Here is a 24687-nt window from a genome sequence, read left to right as displayed (position 1 = left end):
TTGATTTCGGGCCCGATTTATTTTAACTCAAAGTTCATCAACAATGTAATGCTTTCAAATGAAAGTGCTAACAGAATGTTACGGCTAGTGATAATTTATGCATGGCCCTGCTTCAGCTTGATAGCAGAGAGCGAATACTCCAACTCGACGCATGTGCTTTTACGATGAAGCGATACCAGATTGCACGTGGTGCTTTTTCTTGTCCATACAGTGGCAGAACACTCTTAAATCTTGTGTTGTGCAATTTATTGTGATGGTGATGATGTGCAAACAGTCTCTTGAGAATATTGGTTTCACTGCCTATTGCAAACATCAGCTATTCTGAACATGCAAGCAGCCTGTGTACTTTGTCTTCAATCTGTTCTACACATGGTGTTAAAATGTTTTACAATATATGTACATGACTGTTCTTGCATATGCTACTTGTCATTGCAATAAACTTCGAATGTATAAACGCTGTAGCTTAGTTATATTATCCTGAAATTGTTGCAGTGTATATAACTGCTACTGTGTGAAACTGAATGCGCATGCACACTTAGGTTTGTGACGGGAGCTGACAGATATTTAGTGGCAATAAAGTTCAAGCACCAATGGAGGAATTAGTTCCTTATACAGGCACAGAAGCCTGAATATTTTTTTACAAATGCATAACATGTTCTAAATGTATCTAGCAAACAGTAGCCCTTGAAACATCGCAGAACCTAACACAGGAAGTGCACCACTCTGCAGGCAAGTAGTTTTGCATAAATGACCACAGTAACAGGCAATTACCTTTTTTTATTATAAACATGAAACTGGCTCCCATGAATATACATTCAGATAAACAAAAGGCACAAACAACATAGATATAACCACAATTACAGTCAAAGGAGTCTTAAACATTGAACTTTGAAGGGGCTCAAAACATGTTTGATCATACTACATATCAGTCCGTTAGGCAAGTAGAGGTACAATGGCAAATCGCAGTGCCCTGCACGTGAAAGTGCACTACTCTGCAGGCACGCAGCATTGTATATATGACCAGATTAAGAGAAAGTGAACACACAAGGCATAATTGCTAAAGTGACACAAGTATTGACCCTTTTCGCAAAGCAGTTTGTTCTAGAGAAACGAGATGGCGCTTATGGCTATGCGCCATATGTCTCCTCAGCGACCACGCACGCATACGAAACCATTACCGCTTCTGTGCGATCAGCTGCCGGAAATGCAACTGCGCTTTCGCTAATGCACTGTGCTCCATTCATGCTGATTTGAATCATGTGGATTGAAGACGTGTGCAGTAGTTGGCAGCAAAAATAGTGACTGACATATTAAGGAATGTAATGAATATGTGGCGGCAAGTTCGCGGACCGCTGCTGCAACTGTCCGTACATGTTTCCGGCACTTCGGGATGTACGGCTTTCCTCGAGGATACACAATTTGCTCATCCGCCAGCGTTGTATTGCTAACCTTCAAAGAAAAGGCTTCAGCCACGGTACTTCGGCAAGAGTGAGTACAGCTTGTTAAACAATGATAACGGGAGTAGCGCCGCTTTCTGTCATAGTACATTTCACGCACACTATCTACATGCATCTACCCCAACAAGCACGGAAACTTACACCCACTCTTTCGCCAACGTGTCAAGAATAAGTGAATGGGCAAACACTTGAATATATGCGCACTATATACGCACAATAAGCGACGGTACTACACCGATAGCGCACGAATGGTCGAAGCTGAATATTTCGTGACGGTCCACAAGAGTAAGCGAGTTACTAGCGATAATACATATTTTGCTACAAGGTATTGCAATGTGCAGAACAGCCACGTTTCAAGTCTTGTGTGCAGCAAGAACAGTCTCTAACGGAACTGAGCACACCGACGAGCGATTAGGCAGAAAATGATCAGATAGTGACCGCATCGAGGAACCTTACTGAGTCAGAAACGTGACAAGCCGCTGCTTCAAAATATTTGCCAAATAAAGAACGAAGACCAAAACACCATAATCCTGATTCAATTCATGAGCAGAAAGTTTGGATAGCTTCGAATACATATTTAGCCCCGCTTTTAGAGCAAGCACCATATACGCTGCTCGTGCCATTTGGACATAGCTTAATCAGCTCCGAAAGTGCTTTTACATGTTCTCGGAAACTGCGGCCCAATCTTCGTGGCGTCCACCCTGTCACCGTCTACGATATCTCCCAAAACAGAGGTTTGCAAAGCCGCAACGGTGTCATACACATCCATTGTAAACCCGGAGGCAGTTGAGGCAAGCAATGGACACGTCACCACGTGATCAAACATGGCATATGCTATGTTTGCCCATGGGATCGCCGCGAAAAGGGTCAATACATCACGACTAGAAGCACGAAATAATAGGACAAGAAACTATCTAGAGGTAGCATACTCTGACAAAACATTCTGCCAGAGGTGATCATTATGAATAAACGAAAAGACAGCATTGCTGTTCAAGAGCTGCTGCTATTAAAAAAGCAAAAGTAATCATTGCACAATACTGTAAGGCAAAATATATATGAATATATATGATCATACTACATATCAGTCTGTAAGGCAAGTAAGTAGTGGTACAAGAGCAAATCACAGTGCCCTGCACGTGAAAGTACAGCACTCTTCAGGCACACAGCATTGTATGTATGACTAGATTAAGGGAAATTGAACACACTAAGGCATTACAATTGCTAAAGTGACACAAGTATACATCACGACTAGAAGCACGAAATAATAGGACAGGAAACTATCTAGAGGTAGCATGCTCTGACAAAACAGTCTGCCAGAGGTGATCATTATGAGTAAACGAAAAGACAGCATTGCTGTTCAAGAGCTGCTGCTATAAAGAAAGCAAAAGTAATCATTGCACAATACTGTAAGGCATTATAAATACACACACATATGGCTGTAGCCGTGACAGTGCTTACTTTGAAGGGGCTCAAAACATGTTTGATCATACTACATATCAGTCCGTAAGGCAAGTAGTGGTATAAGAGCAAATCACAGTGCCCTGCACGTGAAAGTACACCACTCTTCAGGCACAACAAAGCTTAAGATAGCAGATAGTGACAACTTGCGCGACAAACATGTACAGTGCATAATAATGATCATCTACAATCACAGTCGGCTTTAGATGATGCTGAGCGTGAACATATCCGCCTTCAAAGCACAAGTATACATCAAGACTAGAAGCACGAAATAATAGGACAAGAAACTATCTAGAGGTAGCATACTCTGACAAAACAGTCTGCCAGAGGTGATCATTATGAATAAACAAAAGGACAACATTGCAGTTTCAAGAGCTGCTACTAAGAAGCAAAAGTAAAGGAACACTTACAAATATTGCACATTATACTTAAAACTAAACTGCAAGTATTGGGCGGCCTTCATTCATGTACAGAGGATATATTGCACACTAAAAGTAAAATGCAAAAACGCCTGTGTACTTAGATTTAGGTGCACATTAAAGAACCCCAGGTGGTCCAAAACATTCAGGAGTTCACCACTAAGGCGTCCCCCACTTCCACAGCTGCAAGCCCCTCTTAGAACGTGTGGAAGTTTTGGCGAGACACAGCTTGCAGCTCACGCGGGAAATCATAGAAGCTGTTTTCATCAGAAAACGGGGCAGTTCATGCATTACATCCTCTTCTGTCGCACTGACACCTAGTGAAGTCATGTTTCTGAAAAAACTGATAGTTATGTACATTTTTTTCACGTGACTATGTACTTAGCACAAATGACTTCCTGTTAGGGTGGCCCTTCTGTCAGTCTCCTTTTTCATTTTTTGCACATGCCCTCTCATGTATATATGCACGATTTGGCTACGGCAATAAAATAGTTAAATAAATTAAGCTTGACTATCACACATCCGGCTACCACGGCTTCATTCATTTCAGCCTCTGTAATGTTACTGCAAGGCCATGTCCAGGCTTGCAAACATAGAAGCCTTGCTGCAGTTTTTTGTATGAAACATACTGCCCATTTAAATATAACCTGCCGAGTCGTTTCACGCGCTGTGTTATCAGCTCGGGTACAAGTGCCCATTTTGCAAAATGCAGAAGGGCTGGCAGCATTTCATTTTCCCAAAAGTCACGGTTAAAATATATCCTCTGTACATGAATGAAGTCTGGTTCACCTGCTTCATCATTTTCTATCCAAATGACAAAATCGCACCATGCGTGGCCAGTGATGGCCATTTGCCCTTGCACTTGAAAGTAATAGGGGTGATCTTTTTTAAGTACCACTTCATTATCTTCTTCAAGAAAACAGCAAAACCTCTTGTCTATGCATGCCTCCTCAACTGCAAGACCCTTCTTCGAGAAGGGACACTTAACCTCCAAGAGGCCTTCCTCTCCATCTAAAAGAACAATTCTGTCGGGTGAGGCTGCCAGAAAAGGATACTGTTGATGAATGTGCAGCCCAGTTTCTTGGATTTGCACATTTGTGCCTCTCAACTGCTGGAGCTGCACATAGGAATCAACAGCATCCTTTTCATGGTTCCGTCCATAAACTATGGCCTCAGACATTGCTTTACCATTAGGATAAAGCACAGTCTTCAATAAGCCTTCAGGCTTTACACAACGGCAATACCTTTTGAACATGGATGCAGTTAGACGGCCAGTGCGTGCAGCATGCCACTGTTTGTTGTCTGCCTGGCCTACAGTTTGAAGGCGGATATGTTCACGCTGAGCATCATCTAAAGCCGACTGTGATTGTAGATGATCACTTATTATGCACTGTACATGTTTGTCACACAAGTTGTCGCTATCTGCTATCTTAAGTTTTATTGTGTCAACTACTCTCTTGGGAGGCTTGTGTTCTGCAGTGCCAAGATAACGCAATAGCTGCAGCGTTGGGGAAGAAGTGCACAGCTTCTTTTTCAGAGCAGCCACGTCGCCACATGGCACCAACTTACTGGAGGGGTCGTAATCCCTTTTTAGTTTTTGGCGAGCTGGTTGGTTGACCAAGTGTCGCTGGAATGCAATTTCTTTGAGGGGCAATCTTGGAGCTGGTTTCTTGGCTGGAATGAAATAGAAACGGCACATTATCAATGTAACTCTATGTACTGATTTGCATTATATGTGCTCAGTATTGTGCGTGGTGTCCCTGCAGAAAGGTGCCTAGTGATTTCAGTGAGTTCAACTGTCAGCATGGTGCATTATAGAAACACAACTGTTTGCCTTGTAGTGTCCTGGTGAAATAAATTGTTTTTTTAAGGCTGGAGAGCATAGGTGATTTGAAACACTCATGGATTAAAAACACACTCAATGTAGAAGAGAGTTCCAACTACAAAAGACTATGTTTGTTTAGAATAATACAATACATTGCACGTACCTTCTGGAGGTACAATCCATCTGCATGGAATGTCGGTGCAAGTCGTCTTGTCAGCTGCTTTCTCTGCAACTGCTAGCAACGCCGCAGCAACATGCTGGCAGGTTTCACTCAAGCTGCAAGCCAAACATTGATGAATATATATGATAATAAACGATATAGGCAAATATATGATGTCAGATGGAAAGCATAAATACTATAATCACAAGCACCAAGCCGGTGTGGCTATTTCGTGTTGCATTGAATAATTGGAGTGCTTGCATTCGGAAGCCCTCTACAAATAGGTGCAATGGTGGCATGCACAAGATGTTTGTCAAGGGGGCTCATGATACCTGCCATGCGGAGATAGATACCATGGCAACACTGAAGTTGCGCTACCTCGCTGCTCTTGGAGAATATTCTCAACGCGCTACTTGCTGCTTGTAAACTGCCCTTTGCCAGAGCCGCGAAGTTATTTCGATCTGCAAGCTTCGGGATGCCCTTAAATGTAACAGTATTTGCCGGAAAAGTGATACACTCAATATAGACGAACAGAGATAGAGCGTGCGACAACGCAGTGGTGTCGCTAGTTTTGTCTTTTCGTGCTCTTCCCCCTGCCAGACAAACCCAACTGGCTCGCCCTAGCATCCTCGTTTGCATATTTGCTCTCCGTGCAGAACTATCAATATTCTGAAATATATCGAACACTTGGTAAGCCGCCCGCCCGCACGCAAATACGTACACGTCCGAAAAGCTGAACATGATTCTCGAAATCAGCCACTCGCGCGGCAACTGGACCTCACGTACTCATGCCGGCTACTGCTGTTTCGACAGTTCGCTTGTCGCAGCAGAAGAACACAAATAGCGACAAAAAAAGCACGGCACGCGGATGAACGAATCACTTTTAAACAGAGCTTAAGATTTGGGGACGCAAGCTGCACCAAAGCTTTCGGGAAGGCAGTGCTCGCTTTGGGTTCTGTTACACGACCGGGGGTTATCGTCCCTGAAAGCTTAGGTGCGGCTAGCGTCTGTACTGTCCCGCTGTCTTGCGCATAAACCGATATAGAAGCAAAAGTGTGTGCTCACCCGGCGACACATTGGCAGTGCGCTCCAACGACGTTGCCCGTTGTTTTCTGAAACCACGCAGAAACTACGTAAACTCCACTCTTCATTGAGGGAGAACACGTAGCTCGTACCACACCCATGTTGGGATCGGTAGTGTCCAAATTCAAGCGGATGTTTTTCACGTACTCTTCTTCTTTCAGTGCCCAGCCTCGATGGGCCTGACGCACGGTCGAAGTTTTCGACTGCAAGTACTGCCAGACACAGTCAGTTTGTATGCTACACTTCGACATGCGGACACTGCATGTTTGCGGACACTGCATGGACAGTCAGATGTCCATGCAGTGTCCGCAAACGGGCACGGAACGATGCCGTCTTCGATCATTTTCTAACACAGGCAATCGATGAAAAATCGCAGAGAACGTAGCTGACACATGGCCGCAAGCCCAACATCGACGAAAGTCTCTTTCTAACCACGTACTCTCGCACGCAGAGCGCTGAAGCTTCGTTTGTTGTACGATAGGCGGCGCTCACTATTTTGCAAACCGTCAATTAAGATAGTTATTTCCGGCTGGTCCAGGCCTGAACTGAGCAGTGCAGTCCGCCAACGCACCCGAAGGCCCTGATTGGTGGCCGCAACCCCAGTATTGCTGATTAATGCTAAACATGCCCATAGGATGTGATCTAGTGTGGCTCTGGTGTTACAATACTGGCATAGATTGGTTGTATATAATTGGTGTAGCATGGCTGAGTCACTCTGACGTCAATGACCATTTTGTTTGGGCGGTTGACTTGTGGCCGAAAAATGCTGTTAGCGCAACCCGACAAGCATGCTCTGGTAGATCCGGTAGCTTTGCGACGTCCCTCCTTGAAATGACGCAGCAGTTTGCCCCCGTGTCTAATTTGCATGTCATTGGTTGGGTTTCAATGTCAACCGTCGCGCTCCAGTGGTCTGTGTTAACCGCGCTCACCGTTAATGTTTGCAGAAAAAAATCGTTGTCGTCTGCGCATAGTTCCCGTACTTCTTTCTTCTTATGGGGAAAGCTTCGCGAAGGTGGTGCCGAGTTGCATGCTCGGGCGAAGTGGTTAAACCCTCCGCACTTATTGCATGTTCTACCGGTGGCGGGGCATTTTTCGCCGCGGTGTGCGCGATAGCCGCAGCTACCGCAGGCATCGCCATTCTTTGCGACTACGTTAACTGCAGTGTCCTGCTCTGTCTCCGCGGCTTCACTGATTTCACGAAACTGCTGTTTCCCTTGCTCTTGCGTCCGACAAGTATCGATAGTCTTCTTGTACGAAGCGTTTTCCGCAATCAATTTCTGTTGCAGGCTCTTGTCTCGAATACCCAGAATAATGCGACTGCGCAGCATCCGGTCTTCCATTAGCCCAAATTCGCAGTTTGCGGCTAACATTCGTAGCTCCGTCAGCCACTCATTGAAAGGTTCGCCTTCCCTTTGGTTTCTGGACCAAAATAGAAATTCATGATAGGTCAAGTTCGTTTCCGGCTTGTAGAACTTTTCAAAGTTAGCAATTAAGACGTCTACGTTATTTTTGTCCTCTTCTGCCTCAAATGTGAAGGTGCTGTATACCTTCCTTGCCTCTTCGCCAATAATCACTAGCAACGTGGCTGCTTGCACTTCTTTTGCTTGTTTTGTCAACTGGGCAGCAGTGGAAAATAGCGTGAACTCACTCTTCCAAGTTTTCCATCCAAGCCAGGCGTTGCCCGATGTGTCCAGGGGCTTTGGCGGCGGCAAAATCGTTGACGGCAAAAGGGCTGGCGGCGTGGCCATTTCGGCTAGGCACCGCTGCCACCATGTAGGCGGGCCGGCAGTCGGGTGACGAACAACGTTTATTGCGGTTGAAACGAAGTACATATAGGAAAAAATTGTGACGTAACAGATCACGTGATTTTAACAAAATGGCCGTTGACGTCAGCGTGACTCAGCCATGCTACAATTGGGAGTATATATTGTCACGTGCCTTGTGAAAGAACGGGCGACGCGACGTTTATTGAGGGTAGCGGCTCCTGAAAAGCACGGCGCTGGGAGCTGGCTATCGAGCGGGCGGAGAAGCACGCGCACTTCTTTCTTCTTGTCCGTGCCTGCCTCTTAGCACTGTACCCACTACTGCTGGTTGCATTTCCCCCCTTCCTCGGAAAGAGCATCGGCTCGATGCTCAAGAAGCGGTGTAAGAAAAGGAGGGGGAAAAGCATGGTCAAGGCAGGTGCTCGTGCAAAGGACACAATGACAGCTACAGGAAAAACAAAAGCACAGCAGCGGGGATGCGCGACGGGCACAGCCTCAATAAACAGAGAGGGTGCAAACAGTAGCGTAAGTAGAAAGATGAATAAAAAATAATCACGAACGTGCAACATATGTCAGGGCGAGGTTATTGTCGACGCCGTGTTGGCGCCACACCGTCCGGAACGACTTCGTAGTTCACGTCACTAATGCGGCGCAGCACTTTGTATGGGCCAAAATACCGGCTAATCAACTTTTCACAAAGGCCACGGCGGCAAACAGGGGTCCACACCCACACTTGGTCTCCGGGAATGTAGCGCACTTGCCGGTGACGGATGTTATAGCGCCGTGCATCTGCGTGTTGCTGCCCACCGATGTGCAGCCGCGCGAGCTGGCGGGCTTCCTCAGTGCGCTGAGCAAATTATTCGGCGTCAGTCGTTAGGTGCTCGGCGTCGTGAAACGGAAGCATAGCGTCCAGCATCGTCGGTACTTCGCGGCCGTAAACGAGGCGAAATGGTGTGAACCGCGTCGTCTCTTGTACGGCGGTATTATACGCGAAGGTCACGTAAGGCAAGATGCGATCCCATGTTTTGTGCTGGATGTCGATGTACATAGAGATCATGTCTGTGATGGTCTTGTTTAATCACTCCATAAGTCCATTGGACTGCGGATGGTAAGCAGTCGTCTTTCGATGCCTGGTGTTGCTCAATTGAAAATTTTCGTCCATGTGCTGTGCCGTGAACGCCGTTCCTCTGTCCGTGATAACAGTGGATGGGGTACCATGACGCAATACAATGTGACACATGAATAACTGCGCTACCTCAGAAGTCGTGGCTCGTGGGAGCGCCTCCGTCTCGGCATAGCGGGTTAAATAGTCAGTGGCGACCATCACCCACTTGTTGCCGTTGGTTGACAGAGGAAAAGGCCCAAGAATGTCCAAGCCGACTTGATCAAATGGCTTATGAGGTGGTTCGATGGGTTGCAATAACCCGGCGGGCATCAGGGGTGGTTATTTTAGTCGCTGACATTCACGGCAGCCTTTAACATACTGTTTGACGCTTGCCGCCAGCCCGGGCCAGTAATACATCTCGCACACTCTAGCAAGCGTTCGTGAGGCGCCGAGGTGGCCAGATGTAGGCCCGTCGTGGCAAGCGAAAATAATATCGTCCAGCAAGTCTTTGAGGACTACTAGAAGGTAGGCTGGGACATTCGGGCGGCCATTCTTCTTGTACAGCGCATTGTCTCGTAGACAGAAGGACGTCAAGACGCGACGTAGATGGCGAGGTATAGATGTTGGACGGCCCTTGAAGTGGTCGATGAGAGGTCAAATTTCAGCGTCGTCACGCTGCCATTTTACCAAGTCCGACGTAGTAAGGGCGCCCAGGAAGCCGTCGTCGTCCTTTGACTGTCGACTGACAGATTCGGCGGGAGCACGCGAAAACGTGTCTGCATCTTCGTGCTTGCGGCCAGACTTATAAAATATAGTGACGTCAAATACCTGTAGCCGCAAGCTCCACGGTGCCAGTTGGCCTGAAGGATCGCGTATGTTCGCCAACCAACATAGAGCATGGTGGTCTGTCACCACTTTGAAGGGACGGCCGTAGAGATAAGGGCAAAACTTCGTGATCGCCCAGACGACCGCGAGACGCTCTTTTTCTGCAGCAGAGTAGTTCACCTCGGCATGGGACAGCGAGCGGCTAGCATAAGCTAGCTTTCAAGGCCGTCTTGACGTTGGACGAGTACTGCGCCAAGGCCGATGTTACTGGCGTCAGTATGCACCTCGGTGTCAGCCTCTTCGTCAAAATGAGCCAGGATGGATGCTGACTGCATGCGTTGTCGTAGTTCAGCGAAGGCCGCCTGTTGCTCATGCGCCCAGGCAAATGGCGTGTCATCCCAGGTAAGGCGAGTCAGGGGTTCCGCAATCTTCGAGAAGTTGTCGATGAAGCGGTAATAATACGCACACAAGCCCAGGAAGCGTCGGATGGCCTACTTGTCGGCAGGAGGAGGAAAAGCTGCTACAGCGGCAAGTTTGTGGGGATCGGGTCGAACTCCTTTGGCGCTGACGACGTGTCCGATAAACTTGAGCGCTTCATAACCGAAGTGGCACTTTTCTGGTTTAAGCGTGAGATCAGCCGATCGGATCGCTTCTTGCACATGCTGCAGGCGATGAAGATGTTGGTCAAATGTTTCAGAAAAGATAACTACGTCGTCAAGATACACAAGGCAAGTCTGCCCCTTCAATCCAGCGAGGACAGTGTTCCTCATTCGCTGAAAAGTTGCTGGGGCTGAACACAAACCGAAAGGGAGCACTCGATATTCGTAAAGGCCGTCGGGAGTCACAACGGCAGTTTTTTCGTGGTCTCGTTCGTCGACCTCGATCTGCCAGTATCCACTTTTCAAATCGAGTGACGAAAAGTACTGGGCACGCCGCAGTCTATCTAACGAGTCGTCGATACGTGGCAGTGGGTACACGTCCTTTTTAGTTACGTTGTTGAGCTTCCGGTAGTCGACGCAAAAGCGTAGCGTTCCGTCTTTCTTTTTTGACAAGAACGACCGTAGACGACCATGAGCTGTTGGAAGGTTCAATCACGCCGTCTTTAAGCATCTCTTGTACTTGCGTACGAATCGCTTCGCGTTCCTTTGCCGACACGCGGTATGGCTACTGGCGTATCGAGCGTGCGTCATCGCATGTGATGATCGTGTGCCTTGTAATTGAAGTCTGGCGTACCTTAGACGAGCTTGCGAAGCATGCCCTGAATTCAAGCAAGAGCTCGTGCAGTGCTGCCTGTTTGTCTTTAGATAACTTTGAATTAATGTCGACGTTGCCCAGTGACTTGTCAGCCATCCTCACTGGTTCAGGGGCAAAACATTCAGCTACGTGTTCTATTTCTTCGGAAAACGCTATTGAAGTACCGCGGAAGAGGTGTCGATGCTCGTTACTAAAGTTGGTGACAAGCAACTGAGAACGGCCATCACTAAGCTGTCGCACACTTCTAGCAGCACAAACACCTAGCATCAGTAGATGCGATAAGTTACTTTCAGCGACCACTTCGCCTTCGCGCATTCCACCGCACATCACTTCGACTAGGACACTGGTTCGCGAAGGAAGCGTAACACTTTCGGTGGAGACACGAAGGGCGTCGTCTCGTCGCTTGTGGTCGTACCCGTCGAGTGCTCGGTCTGCTGAGAACGTGACTACAACTCCCCGTAGGTCAATAACAGCGCCGTATTCTTGCATAAAATCAACCCCGAGAATGACGTCACGGGAGCATGCGCGTAGGACAAGGCAGCTCGCCACGAATGTCGATGTCGAAACAGAACTCTTGTCGTGCAGGTTCCCAGTGGAGTAACGACGTGACCGCCAGTCATACAAATCTGCGAGCCATGCTAAGGGGTAATTACTTTCTTGAGAAACGTTGCCAGCTTCCCGCTTAAGATAGAATAGTCCACACCGGTATCTATCCTAAAGCGCTAACCGCGTAACCGTCGATCCCCACCGGTATGTCGAGCGAAAGCCGGTCATTCCGTTCATCTGCAGTTGACGTCGGATCGGTGTCCTCGCTCGTTTGCGTCGATCGGAAATCTTCAGCGTGTCCACTGCCAGGGGCCTCACCCCCAAAGATCGCTGTGGTTAGTTTTCCCGGCGGGGACTTGGCGATCATGTGCCGGAATATCGCTGGGGCGGTGGTGAAAATCGCCGTGGTGACGGCGAGCGTGACTGTCGCCCGGTGGACGGTGGCATGCGCTGTTGAGCAAGATAATCTTCCATCTCCCGAGCTCGTTGGCCAAGTCGGGGTGATGGTGAGTAGATGGAAAAGCCCCGCAACCCGAGACGGTGGTATGGGCACTAGCGGTACAAATGATCTGCCTCACCGCAGTGGAAGCACAGAGGCCGGCTGTCCGGTGTGCGCCAAACATCCGACTTCAGAGGGGTCATGCGTCGATCGTCGGCGTAATATACCGGTTGCTCCTGCGGAAACACAGTGGGAGGAGCGGCGGAGGGAAACGCTGGAGGCGGGCGTCGTTCTGCGAAGTATTGTACCGGTTGGGCAGATGAAAGTGTAACCGGATGAGCCGCGTGAACAAACAGCGAGGGTGGTGCAGGGAGTCTCAGGGCTTCCGCGTAAGTCACACGGCTGTGTTCAGTCGGTGCAGGCGCGGTGTAAGCAAGAGGACAGGTGGACCGGGGCGCTTGGTGAACTTCATCTTTTACGACACTCTCAATAGAGCTCACCGCAGCTTGTGACGTGCCGAAAGCCTTTTGTATTTCTTCGCGCACGACAGTGCGGATTAATTCGCGGAGGTGGTCATCGTTGCTTCTGGTGGCCGTGAAAATATCGGCGGTGGATGTCACGTTCAACTGCCCCCTCGTAGAAATTCGATTGTTGCTGAAGCATCTTCTCCATACCCGCCTCAGATAAAAAAATCGGCGACAGTCTTCGGAGGGCTCCGCACAAGACCAGCGAAGAGCTGCTCCTTCACTCCTCGCATCAGGTGACGCAACTTCTTGTCCTCGGTCATTCCCGAGTCTGCTCGTCTGAAGGGGCGCGTCATATCTTCGACGAACGTGGTAACACTTTCGTTGGGAAGCTGAACGCGGACCTGGATTGCTCGTTCGGCTCGTTCGCGGCGATCAGCACTGGCGTAGGTGTCTAGTAACTGACGGCGGAACTCACGCCACGACGTCAGTTGCTGCTCACGGTTTTGGAACCATGTAAGCGCGCCGTCTTCCAGGCAAAAGTAGACACTTCTAAGTTTAGTTGCGTCGTCCCATTCGTTGTATTCGGCCACGCGCTCGAAGTCGGCCATCCAGTCTTCGACGTCTTCGAAGACCTTGTCATGGAACGACTTTGGAACCCGTGGATTCTGAAGTGTGTACCGGTTCGTCATTGCGGCGCTTTCCATACCGGTTGAGGTGGTCTGAAGCTCTGCAGGGTCTTCAGGTGGCAGTCCCCGGATTCTGCGGCTGGCCCGGTGGACCGGCGTTTCGATTGGCACGGGGGTAGTGGTTCCACTGCCAGAACGGATCTGTGACATGGGTGAGGAATACCCAGAACCTCCACCACTTTGTCACGTGCCTTGTGAGAGAACGGCGGACGCGACGTTTATTGAGGGTAGCGGCTCCTGAAAAGCACGGCACTGGGAGCTGGCTATTGAGCGAGCGGATAAGCGCGCGCACTTCTTTCCTCGTGTCCGTGCCTGCTCTTAGCACTGTACCCACTACAGCTAGTGGCAATATGCAGGCCGAGGAAGCTGCCGGGAGGCACGGTCTCTCCGCTGGCTCCTAGGTGGGCGCCCAGCCCAGCAATCTGCCGGAAATCAATAAAGTTCTTCTCTCTCTCTCTCTCTCTCTCTTATTTCAGGCACTTGAACCCACAATCTTCGGTGGGAGTCGAACCCTCGAACTTAGGTGGAAGTCGAACTCAACAGCTTTGGCGTTAAGGCGAAGTTAATTGGGCCACAGTTAATTAATATAGAGGTAATTAAAGCACTCGAACCCACTCCCTTTGGTGGGAGTCGAACTCAAGACCTTTGGTATTAATTAGGGCGAGGCTAATTAAGGCACGTTTGATTAAGATAGCGTCAATTAAGGCACTCGAAACCGCGACCTTTGGTCGGCAAAAACAAGTAATAAGAAGTAACAACGCATTTGAATGAGAGAGAGAGAGCAAGGAGAGGAAAGGCAGGGAAGTCAACCAGACGATCGCGAATGCTTTCACCTCCACTTTCTTTGGCATATGTTAAAGTGACTGTCATTTTTTATTTTCTTATATTCCATTGCAACCACAGCTAATTTTCCCGATGCTTTCCTTGGCTTTATTGTATGTTGGTTTTATATGATAATTAACAGAAATCGAGCCCCTCGTATCCCCTTCTTCTCCCGTACAACCATATCATATCATACCACCCCTTGCGGGCCTTGAGAATGCCGACAATTGCAAGTAAATAATTATTATTATAGAGTACCAGCTATTTCAGCAACAACTGCCGCCAATAGAAATAGCGGTTTCCATACATAATTTATTTTTAATGACTTCGATAAAGAGCGGTTATAAATAACAGTTAAAATTATAGCCTGCATGGCGCACACTGCAATCCACAAGGGAATTAACCAAGACTCGAAGCATAATGCTGTGAACTGTTTGTATGTGACAATCTTCCAGCAATACGGACTCCAATCCCTTGTCCCATTGACAGTTTGCCGCAGTATACCACACCGCAGTACATGTAGACTTTGAGGTGAATGTTTCTCGCTGTACGTTCGAGTCCGTATTAGTTGAAAAAAATTTCTAGGCGTAGTTTCCAGCAAGTGGTTAGTTTTACAGAAGTGACTGACATCAATTTTGCCTTAAACAAGGCTGCAAGATTACTTTAGTAAATTAATTTGTTCATATTAGTCAGAATTACTGTATTGGTGAGTATGGCACACATTTTGAGGTCCACCGTTTCCATGACGACTATTCAGCAGATATGCAATTTCGTCCTAAATCATTTATTTTTAAGATTCGAAACACCAGGCACTTGTATTTAAAATGTGTCACTCGAGAGTTTGCTTCAGCGACTACAGCTCCTTGTTCCAACTGGATGAAGGAATAACGCCTTCGCGACTCCTTCCACATTTTATTAATCAATTTTTTTGCATACCGAGTGAGTAGGAGTGGGAAAAGGTCGCATTGCAAAATAAATTCGGTCAGAATGGCTAGCGTAATAATATGCCTATATGTATCGCACCGACTTTTACAGCCCTGCAAAATATGTGCTTACGAGCGCGGCTGTGCGTTATTTTTTAGGGTTAATTTCTTTTCACTCCTGCAGTGTATTTTCAGCCGCATTTCTATCGTCCATCTTCATGCTATCACATGTGATTTTCGCGTGTTGTAGATTTATAAAAACACTTGAATCATTACATTCAGCTGAAACTCAACACTAGGTAAAATGGACCAATATAATTATGCCCACGCAGCAGCTCTCCCTCTTTAGTGACGTCGCAATTCCGTTTTTATTTCGGCGGGCACCGCCAAGGCGTTTTCTAGTTAGTGCAAACGACCGAAATAAAGGCACCGCCCACTTACGACACTCGCTCCGCGATAATAGCTTCAATAATGGCGACCTCTGCGACCGCCAGGCACCGTTAAGCTCATGTTTTTTTCTATGCAAGAACCTTTCCTACGTTCGTATCTATAATGAGGAGATCATCGTAGACGACTTTTATATGTAGGCGATGGCAGGGGAGCATAAAATGAGAAGTTATATCTGTCCATCCTACATGGCTTTTTCCCGGCTCCAACGTTCGCGCTCGTAATGACTGGTAGTCCAAAGCACCACTCTCAGTCGACGGTACGCGCATCGTTCAAAATAATGAACCTGAACTGCTGAGACCTACGGAGGAGATCAGCTTTATCATCATTGTCAACCCCACCTAATTGACTTCGTTGATGACCACCCGGTCGCTTTGGGCTTACGTGCAGGTGCGTTTTCTTGCCTTCTACAAATTGTATCTAGCAAATGGAAAACGACATAAGTCATAATGCCCTAGTCAAAGCAAAGGCAACGCTTTCGCCCTTTTCTATAAATATGCCCCCCCTATCAAAGAGACCATTGACTGCCTCAAATTTATCCTAAATAGGGAAGCAAGGACGACGGCGAAGCATTGAATATAGGCCTGCACTTGTCATTGTTGCTTCCGTTCGATAGTTGTAGTGGGTATATCACCAAAATTACGCCAAAACAGGAGCTGCTGAATATGGTTTATAGCAAATCAATCGACAACTCGAAGCACAGAGACACTGAATGTGACAAATGGACACTGAATTGACCCTAGCGCTGCTGTCTCCTTGCCACCGGGTTAGCTCAGATGGTAGAGTGACCGCCCCAAAAAGGCCTTGGTCATTCATTCAATCCTCCTATTAGGCCGAAGGCTTTATTTCTAAGCCTTTTTCTTCAAACCTTTGGTGGTGTTTTTTTTTTTTTCTGTTTTGTAGCATCGTACCGGCAGCTGGGTGGATCACACTTTCTTCGTTTCATGAACTTTTGTCTACGTCGTGGGCTTCCGCAGTAGTGATTTGCCATGTTCATTACGCATGTCCTGTCGGTAATATATTAGGCCGCTTTGCTGCTACGGTCAATTGTGCCATTACTTTCTTATGCGCAAGGTTCTAGAGCCCTGAATCAACACTCAAAGTGCATTGGGCGCCACAAGAGCGCTCTTGACGTTTTGACCGAAGAGTGGCCTTACCTCCAGGCTCTAGGAACATGTGACATGCGTTTGGGCATAGGGACGTGGGTGATTTGTGGGTGTAATACATGCATATCGCACGTGTGCGTAGCTCACTTTGCACTGTTATCTTCATCCGCTTTTTCCTTTCTCCCGCTTTCTCTATGCAAAGTAGCAGACCAGATTCAACGTTCCTCTGACCGACCACTATGCTTTTCTGGCAAAGATATTTTCTTTATCCGCCTTCAATATCATCATCATCATCACCGGCCTATATTTATGTCCACTGCAGGACGAAGGCCTCTCTTTGCGATCTCCAATTACCCCTGTCTTGCGCTAGCTGATTACAACTTGCGCCTGAAAATTTCCTAACTTCATCACCCCATCTCCGCCTGACTTAGGGATAGCTTATGCATTTTCTGAGTAGACCAACAATCTAAATCCCTTTGTAATTTTTCACATAATTTCGCAACAATATTGCACAAGTCTGGTGATTACTGCTTATAGGCACGTATGCACGAATCTGAAAGTCGCGTTGCGCATTTCCAAGCGCATTCGCAAGCTTAAATGTGAAGCATGCTTTCTCGCGCGATGGCCTCCGAAACGAGCTTGCATGTCTTCTGTTCCTCGGTGCCCCTAAACATAGTTCACCGAAAGCGCCTATATTCAAAAATATCGCATCCATCATGACATCCCCACAATGAGCGATAGTAATTTGCTGGCACAAATTCTCTTTGATTTCCACAGCGATGTAATTGCGACAGCATTGCTGAGTTCTTACCGACTACAGCAGAATTCTTCGTTGGGTGGAAGAGAGCAGATGCGATGCAGGTTTTATTGTTTCTTAAAGTTCTATCAGTTTGAATTAGCGCCTTTTCATTGCTCGATTCAGGCATCTTTGTATGTGAGCATGTTTTTATGCTGGAATAAGGTGCCACAACTCTTACACATACCTCCAGGCTCGCCGAAGAAAGCTGCACATAACATCGCTTCTTCTTCTCCTACGTTTTATCTTTTCAATTATGGTGAACGGGAGCGTTCAATCGCCATTGCAATATTTTCCGGCTGCTTACATCACAATCAACGTTCCTGGTCATTTTCTCAAGGGCACTTTTTTCTCCCATTAGATGGCTCCGCCTACGAAGGGAATTCTTGTACTAAATTCACAGTCATAGCCTAACAACGACGAGCTCGATCATTGCCTCCGTCCTGTTTATTTTTTGGCTGCATTACGAGCTCTGCGAGCTACGAGCCGGCATCTCCTTCGTGTACGTTCCGTTCCCATTATTCCTCCGCGCCTGATGGCTTCCCGCCCACAAACAAGAATGGATGTAACGGTCGGAACCGTTAAGCCGCATTTCCATTGAAACGGCCGCCGCCCGATGTTCTTCGGCGTGGTCATTTCCTCCAGTTGAATCGTCATTACGGCAACGAAGAGCGTCTGCTGCTTCCCAGCGAGGATGGTCATTCCTACTTCCTATAGCTGCATATATCTGAAGACAGTATTTACCAGATCTTTATGTTCTGTGAAGTCGAAATCGAAACTTTCTCTTTTAGCAAGTTAGCGTCGGCGCAGTGGTAGCTAGGGAGAATGTGTAGCGCTCACTGCGTGCTGGAACGGCACTGCGTGCTGTTCAAGCAAGGCCAGGAAAGGTTTGGTGGACCCAGAACGTCTCGCCGTCTCTGTGCAACACTGTCGTCCGCTGTTTTCCGCAGTACCGTGTTGATACCGAGCAAGCAACGGGGGTGGCCTTTAGCTAGCAAACTTAACTGAACGTTTTCTTGCATGCCAAACCCAAACGAGTCATTGCAGCACCGCCGATAGCTAGATGGCTTCCGCAAGTCCTTCCTTCCACGGCTGCTACGTCGTCTAAGTGAGATCGGATGCCGGTCGGTGCGGCGGCATGCAGTGCTGTAAGGGGATTCATTGCTCCATCATTATAGCGGAACTCGTGCTTTACGTGTAGCTGTTGAATATCTTAAAAGGCGTTCCAGAACGCCATCGTCGAAGCAACATTCCTAACTTCCAAATGACTAAAATGCCGCCAATTATTCATTCATGTGGCTAAAAAAAGTCGCCGGTCGCTAAATAGAAAAAAAAAAAACATTTACAGCTAAAGAGACAAAAAAGTCACCAATTCTACCACCTAAATGACTAAAATTGCAACACTCCTCCTGCGCCCGGCAAACTTCAACTGATTTTGTGCACGAGGGCTTTTCGGTGCGCAGTTCCATTTGGCAATTCCCGATGTCCAGAATTATTCTGCTTTGTATCAGTCGCTATTCGAGCACTCCGAAGTCACATCCATTTGCGAGAGCGCCGTCCCGAGCTACTCTATAAACGACTTGCTCGTCCCTGGATCCAAATAGAAATTTATTAAAGGTATCGTTGATGGACGGCTTGTAGTGAGCCTCGAAATGCACTATGCGTTTTGACGTCCTTCTCGTCTTCGCCCTCAAAGTTGAGAGTGCGGTCGTCGGGCTTTCTTGCCCATTGCCATCAGAAAAAGTTGTGGCCTGAACTTCTTTAGACTCCTGAATCAGTACCGTCGCCATTGCTACAAAGTGGCCTAGTGGTCTCGGTAGCTGCAGCAGAGCCGTCACCATCCTTGCCATTGCGCATTGTGGGGCGCCGCCCATAGGAGCCTCGCGCACTTTTTATAGGTGTTGGTGCATGCGCACCTATACTCGGGTACAACTTTAGAAGACAGGAGGAGGCCCCGCCCAGTTGACCGAAGCGCAGCAGCCAATTCCTCCGCGACTAAAGAAATAGTCCCGCTCAAAAAATTGTGACTGCTTCTAAAACGCGTATTTGTCGCTATAATTAAGATTTGTGTATCTTGACGAGTGGTTTGGTAAAACTATCATGATGGAAATGCTACCGCACATGCCGGATCGCGAGAGAAAAATAACTCCGTGCCTTCTACAACGCTGTGCGTCGTCTGCTACGGAGCAAGATCGACGGCACCGGGCGTAGCAGTCGCTGGCTTAATAGCATAAAATTCATATATACTTTTTTGTGTGCTTGCACAACCTTATTTTTTTAATGTGTTGGGCTTATTTTTAATCATTATATTTTTTCTTTTTTTTTTCGCGGTTGCGAACCTGCGATCTCGTAAGTTCGGGCACGATCGCGCGCGGCATTCCGTGCCAGTTTTCGGCCATGGAGCCCAGCGAGGTGACATCGGAACGCAATCCTTTGTTGCCGAACGAGCCTTGTGTCGCCTCGATGACCACACCACCAAGGAGCCTCGGCAAGAACAAGAGCGGCCACATCTTGAACAGCGATTCACGCAACATGATCTTCCATTGCTACACGTTTTGGCGTAACAGGCAGCCTGAACGCAGCGTGCAGGACACGAGCAAGTTTGTTGCATTGTTTATTTTGTTATCTGGTTCACACAAGTAATGCGAATAAGAGAAGGAATATAAAACATCATTAGCGTAGTGAGGCCCAAAATTCTCCTTCAGGCAGCCACCGTCGAGTTCGACGCACCCCATAAAGAAATAGCATCAGTCAGAGCACGCTTTATGGTTTTGTTAGCAGTCTGCACTGGAAATCAGTCATGTCATAGCGAGTGGTGGTGAAATAGCAGCAGACAACACGAAACTGACAGCCACTGTCAGCAGCTCGAATGCCAAAGCAGATTCATGTGGTTGCATTGTTTATTTTGTTATCTGGCTCACACAAGTAATGCAATTAAGAGAACAAATATAAGACATCATTAGCTTAGTGAGCCCCAAAATGCTCATTCAGGCAGCCACTGTCCAGTTTGACGCGCCCCATAGTGAAGTCGGAGCACGCTTTATGGCTCCGTTAGCAGTCTGCACTGAAAATTGAAGTGTTGTCATAATCAATTTGCAATTTATTAATCTGACTCGAGCAAGTAATGCGAATGCAAGCACAATTATTAAGGTGATTAACTTTGCTAGCATTTTTTGTCATATTTACGTACCGGAAAATGCTCAGTAAAGTTGAACGTGTTTTAGTGAGTCACTTTGTTCATTACAAGCCGTAGGAAAAGTGACGGACAGATTCAGACAGTGATATTGGGGAAGTAATAAATGGTGAATGTTGGAAAAGCTCTCACAGCACTGCTTTGCTGGACTCGATTCACTAGAAAACTGCATTTGTAATGATGAAAGCGTCAAGACAGGAAATGATACCCCACTGCACAATGTTATATATGTGTACGACCACATGTGACGGGCAGCAAAACCATCTGTTTATTAAGACAATGCAACAACATAGCAAGGTGCTGTTTCACAATATGGTACCTTTTCATGTGCACTTCTGGCAAGCTACCGTATGCACTGATGCATAAACACATTAACAGGAATAAGAGACGAAGTAACTGTGCAAGCCATGTGATGCTTTTAACATTTTGTATCTGTCAATGTTTCTGTTGTCACAGCTGATAGAACTTTCTTTGGTGCAAGTTGGCTAATGACGTTGCGGCAACAGCACAAGAAGCAAGGTCAGAATAGTAGGAGAAAACAAAGCAAGGTGACAGACTGAGGAGGCAAGGTAGACAAGAGAGAATGGCTTTAATGACATCGAAGAGACCAGCCCTGCTATTCACAGGACTTGGTGCTTTGAATGAGACGAGTTAATGGAATTGCAAAGAAAGTCGTGGCTGCAGCATGCTTACAAGATCAAATGCAACAATAAAAGGATAAAAATAGGAATAAATACATACACGCACGGAAGAACTCACATATTCACACACATGAACATAAACGCGAAAACTAAGATCTAAAATACAAAAAAGGGCAAAATAACAAATATACACAAACGCACAAGAAAACACGCACACACATTTAACGCAGACGCGAGTAGAACTATTAGGAGTCAGTTCAAAAGCAGCTGTGCCTACTTGGTCGTACTTTTTTTTAATGCACACATTGGCTCTGTTGCCTTCACTGTCATAGGAATTTTTAGTAGCGACATATCACGACAAAGCGCAAAGCTGTGTTGTGGGAAAGCAAGTCGAGCGCTGACAGCACAGCTTATGCGCGATTGTATCACAGGCTTTCTACAGCTGGCGCGTGCAGTGAGCGAAGAGTTCTAAGCCACACAGCGACGCAAATACATGCCAAGCTCCCTTGCAACGGCACCAGTGTATCAGTCATAATTTTATATTAGCATTCAGGCTGACTAATATTAAGGAAACAAAACACTGCTTCCAACGCCTGACCGTTAACAATCCAATGACATTCGCTCAAGCAGCGCGGGTTAGTCACTGATTGTTAGCATTGGTGGAAAGCAATCAATCGACGGTGCTACACAACACTCGAACGACGCTGCTAGACGCTCGGCTATCTTATCACACTGCTGCCAACGATCGGTCGTTTTCACGCTGAGCTGGCAGCAACGAATCTTTGCGTTGGAGGTTGCTTTCACAAATCTTTTCTGTTGAGAAACTCGCAGGTTGGTTTCATCCGCGCACGCTTTTCTCATTTATCCTGATAATGGTTTTGCTCCATCACTTCACCACGTCCGACGAGAAACGCAGGGGCACAGTACACAAACACACCGCCGCTCACAGTAGGTACCAGATTTGGCGAACTCTCCTCGTCGTAGCTTCACTTAGGAGCAAAACAAAATACCACGGAACAAACACGTACGATGTTTGTTTGCACCGGTATGTCGCCGCGGGATCCTGTTTCCACACGAAGCGCAGCGTCACCGATGTTCGCTGCAATCTTTCTTCGCCGGCTCACGGCTCAGAACAAACGCACGCGGCACAAATTGTGCATCTAAGCTCACAATAATATTTCCGGCATGACAGACCCCACACACAATTCGAATTCACTCTGACGAAGGGAGGCGCACAGAGCTGACGCGACTCGGCCCAGTTCGAAGCGAGGGCGGCCATGTTAGGCATGTTCTCCGTCGGCGGGGACACCGGCCGTCCGGCTCATGACGTCACCTGAAGTGCGCGCCTATTGGTGCCAGCTCGTGTGCATCCGCCTTTGAGGGGCAAATGCCGCTGTCTTCTAAAGTTGTATCCGACTATAGACATGTATCTGCTACAAGCCAGCAGTGATACGTCGATGTTTTATTCAGCAGGGATGTATCTTCATATTCATCATTTCATTTCCGTCATTACAGAGGCGACGACAGCTTCGTGAACGCCTACAACAACATATGCCGAAGGAAGATCCAATGCCTGCAGGCTTCTCGCGTGCATGTCAAGTACTCGTGCACAAGGTCCACACTGGTACTGCATTGACGCCGGATGTACTTGCACGCTGGCGTGCACACAAGGAAATAAAACGCCTTCCGGGGAACACTACGGAGGAGCTACCACCTCCGTAACCGGCCTCCGACGAAAGCACCGGGGCCAAGTGGCCAGCTTCGAGGAGTGTATCCGTCCCACGGCGGAGGCCGACAGTGGCCTGCGAGCGCTGTTCGCCTCTGCTGCGGAATCAAGAATTCTCCGCATGGTGAAACCATGCGGGGAAGCATTCTTCGGTGGATCGCCCTATCCTCATCTCCCAATTCCCGAACGCTATTACCCTTAATAGGCCGATGAGCCATCCCTCTCTCAATAAAGCTTTACCATACCTGTCAGCACGTCCGCGTGCTGTTTATAATGACGCTGGCCATGGTAATGAATATATACAGATGAAGAAGATTAAGGGCGAATATAATGCGGATATTATTTCCCGCGCGCTGAAGCGGCCAACCTAGCCGCTGGTTATGGCGTCCGAAATATCTCTGAAGGCCTGCACGTTAGGCATTTCTGTGCCTTTACTGTGACAGGAGACATGGTGGCTGGTGCGCGCGAGTCTCACAATATTCCTTGACAGTGGTCCCTTTCCACACTTCGTATTCTTCACAGCAATACACTTTGTATGCTTGACCGCGTAACATCATTGCATTGCGACACCAGTGCATAGCGGCGAGGACGACTGTAGAGAACCGGCATTATGTAACGTGATAGAAAACGGTTTCACGTTCAAGACATTTTCGTCAGTCTTTGCCCCTTTTTATTGAATGAAATTATTGAGTGGTTAGATGAAGTTAGAGAGAGAGAGATAATTTATTTGAAGGAAGGCAGAGAGGTCGGCCTGAGCTAGCATGCTCTAGCCTGCTACTCTGCACAGGGGGAGGGGGGAACGGGGACATAAAGGCTGGATGAGGGATGATGATGACATAGAAGAAGGATGTACAAAGGTGAAGGCAAGTTCAGCATCCTCATGGCTATCAACAAAATCCAAAAAGGTCCTTCAAACGTGTCATCTACCTTCTATAGAGCATGGACGGAGTCACGAATACAATTGAAAGTTCACAAAAACTCGCCGCGAAGAAGCTTGTGTATGGGCCTCTCCTGCGTGAGCACCACAGGTGCCAAGCAAGGTATTTAAATTATGTAAAGAGCAGCGATCAGCTGCTCCAGTACGGCGAGGACATGCACGGCGCTTTTAGCGGCCGGAGTCTGGAGACCACAGAGAATCACGCGCATTGATTCTAGCAGGCATGTCAGCATTTTTCAACGCTTTCTTGGTCATTCTTTTCAGCTCCTTGCTTCCCTATAGGGTTATCGGCTTTACTAGCCCTAGAATCCATTTCTTGACGTAGAGGAACACTACGGCATGGTATCGTGGGCGTAGATCTACTGGGTAGCGAAGGCCACTCCGTGTCTGTGCCACCCAGGGGCGACGAATGTGCGCCCTGTGCTCTCGGAGATCCTGAATTTGCTGTAGGCGCGGTTACCGCCCTCGATGCCGGCAAAGGCAAGAGGTTGTCGAGGCCCCTGCGGCCCACAATCCAGTTCTCCTGAAGTCATTGGATGGCGCTTCTTATGCGAGCGTTGTCTGTCTCGGCGAAACAGATGAGCAGCCTGTCTATGGGAAGACTTGTTT

The 24687-nt window shown here is 47.7% G+C and overlaps 1 protein-coding gene across 1 annotated transcript; it reads right to left on the bottom strand.

Moving 5' to 3' along the window:
* Positions 1–3875: 3875 nt before the first annotated feature.
* On the bottom strand, positions 3876–8175 carry LOC119432638 (uncharacterized). Its single transcript, XM_037699797.2, has 4 exons — positions 8051–8175; positions 6385–6660; positions 5323–5435; positions 3876–5008 (listed from the first exon to the last, which is right to left on the bottom strand). The coding sequence occupies exons 1-4, from the start codon at positions 8173–8175 to the stop codon at positions 3876–3878; spliced, it is 1647 nt and encodes a 548-aa protein (XP_037555725.1).
* Positions 8176–24687: the final 16512 nt, after the last annotated feature.

The sequence above is a fragment of the Dermacentor silvarum genome, chromosome 11 (genome assembly GCF_013339745.2).
Source record: "Dermacentor silvarum isolate Dsil-2018 chromosome 11, BIME_Dsil_1.4, whole genome shotgun sequence".
NCBI lineage: Eukaryota > Metazoa > Arthropoda > Arachnida > Ixodida > Ixodidae > Dermacentor > Dermacentor silvarum.
This window is presented reverse-complemented; position numbering and strand designations above follow the sequence as displayed.

What these genes read in the sequence shown, in the direction of transcription:
- LOC119432638 (XM_037699797.2), bottom strand. Translation starts at nt 8,175, where the DNA reads ATGGTGGCAGCGGTGCCTAGCCGAAATGGCCACGCCGCCAGCCCTTTT. An exon ending in TGGATGGAAAACTTGGAAGA is followed by an intron (nt 6,661 to 8,050) that starts GTGAGTTCACGC and finishes GCAAACATGCAG; the next exon opens with TGTCCGCATGTCGAAGTGTA. An exon ending in ATGGATTGTACCTCCAGAAG is followed by an intron (nt 5,009 to 5,322) that starts GTACGTGCAATG and finishes ATTTCATTCCAG; the next exon opens with CCAAGAAACCAGCTCCAAGA.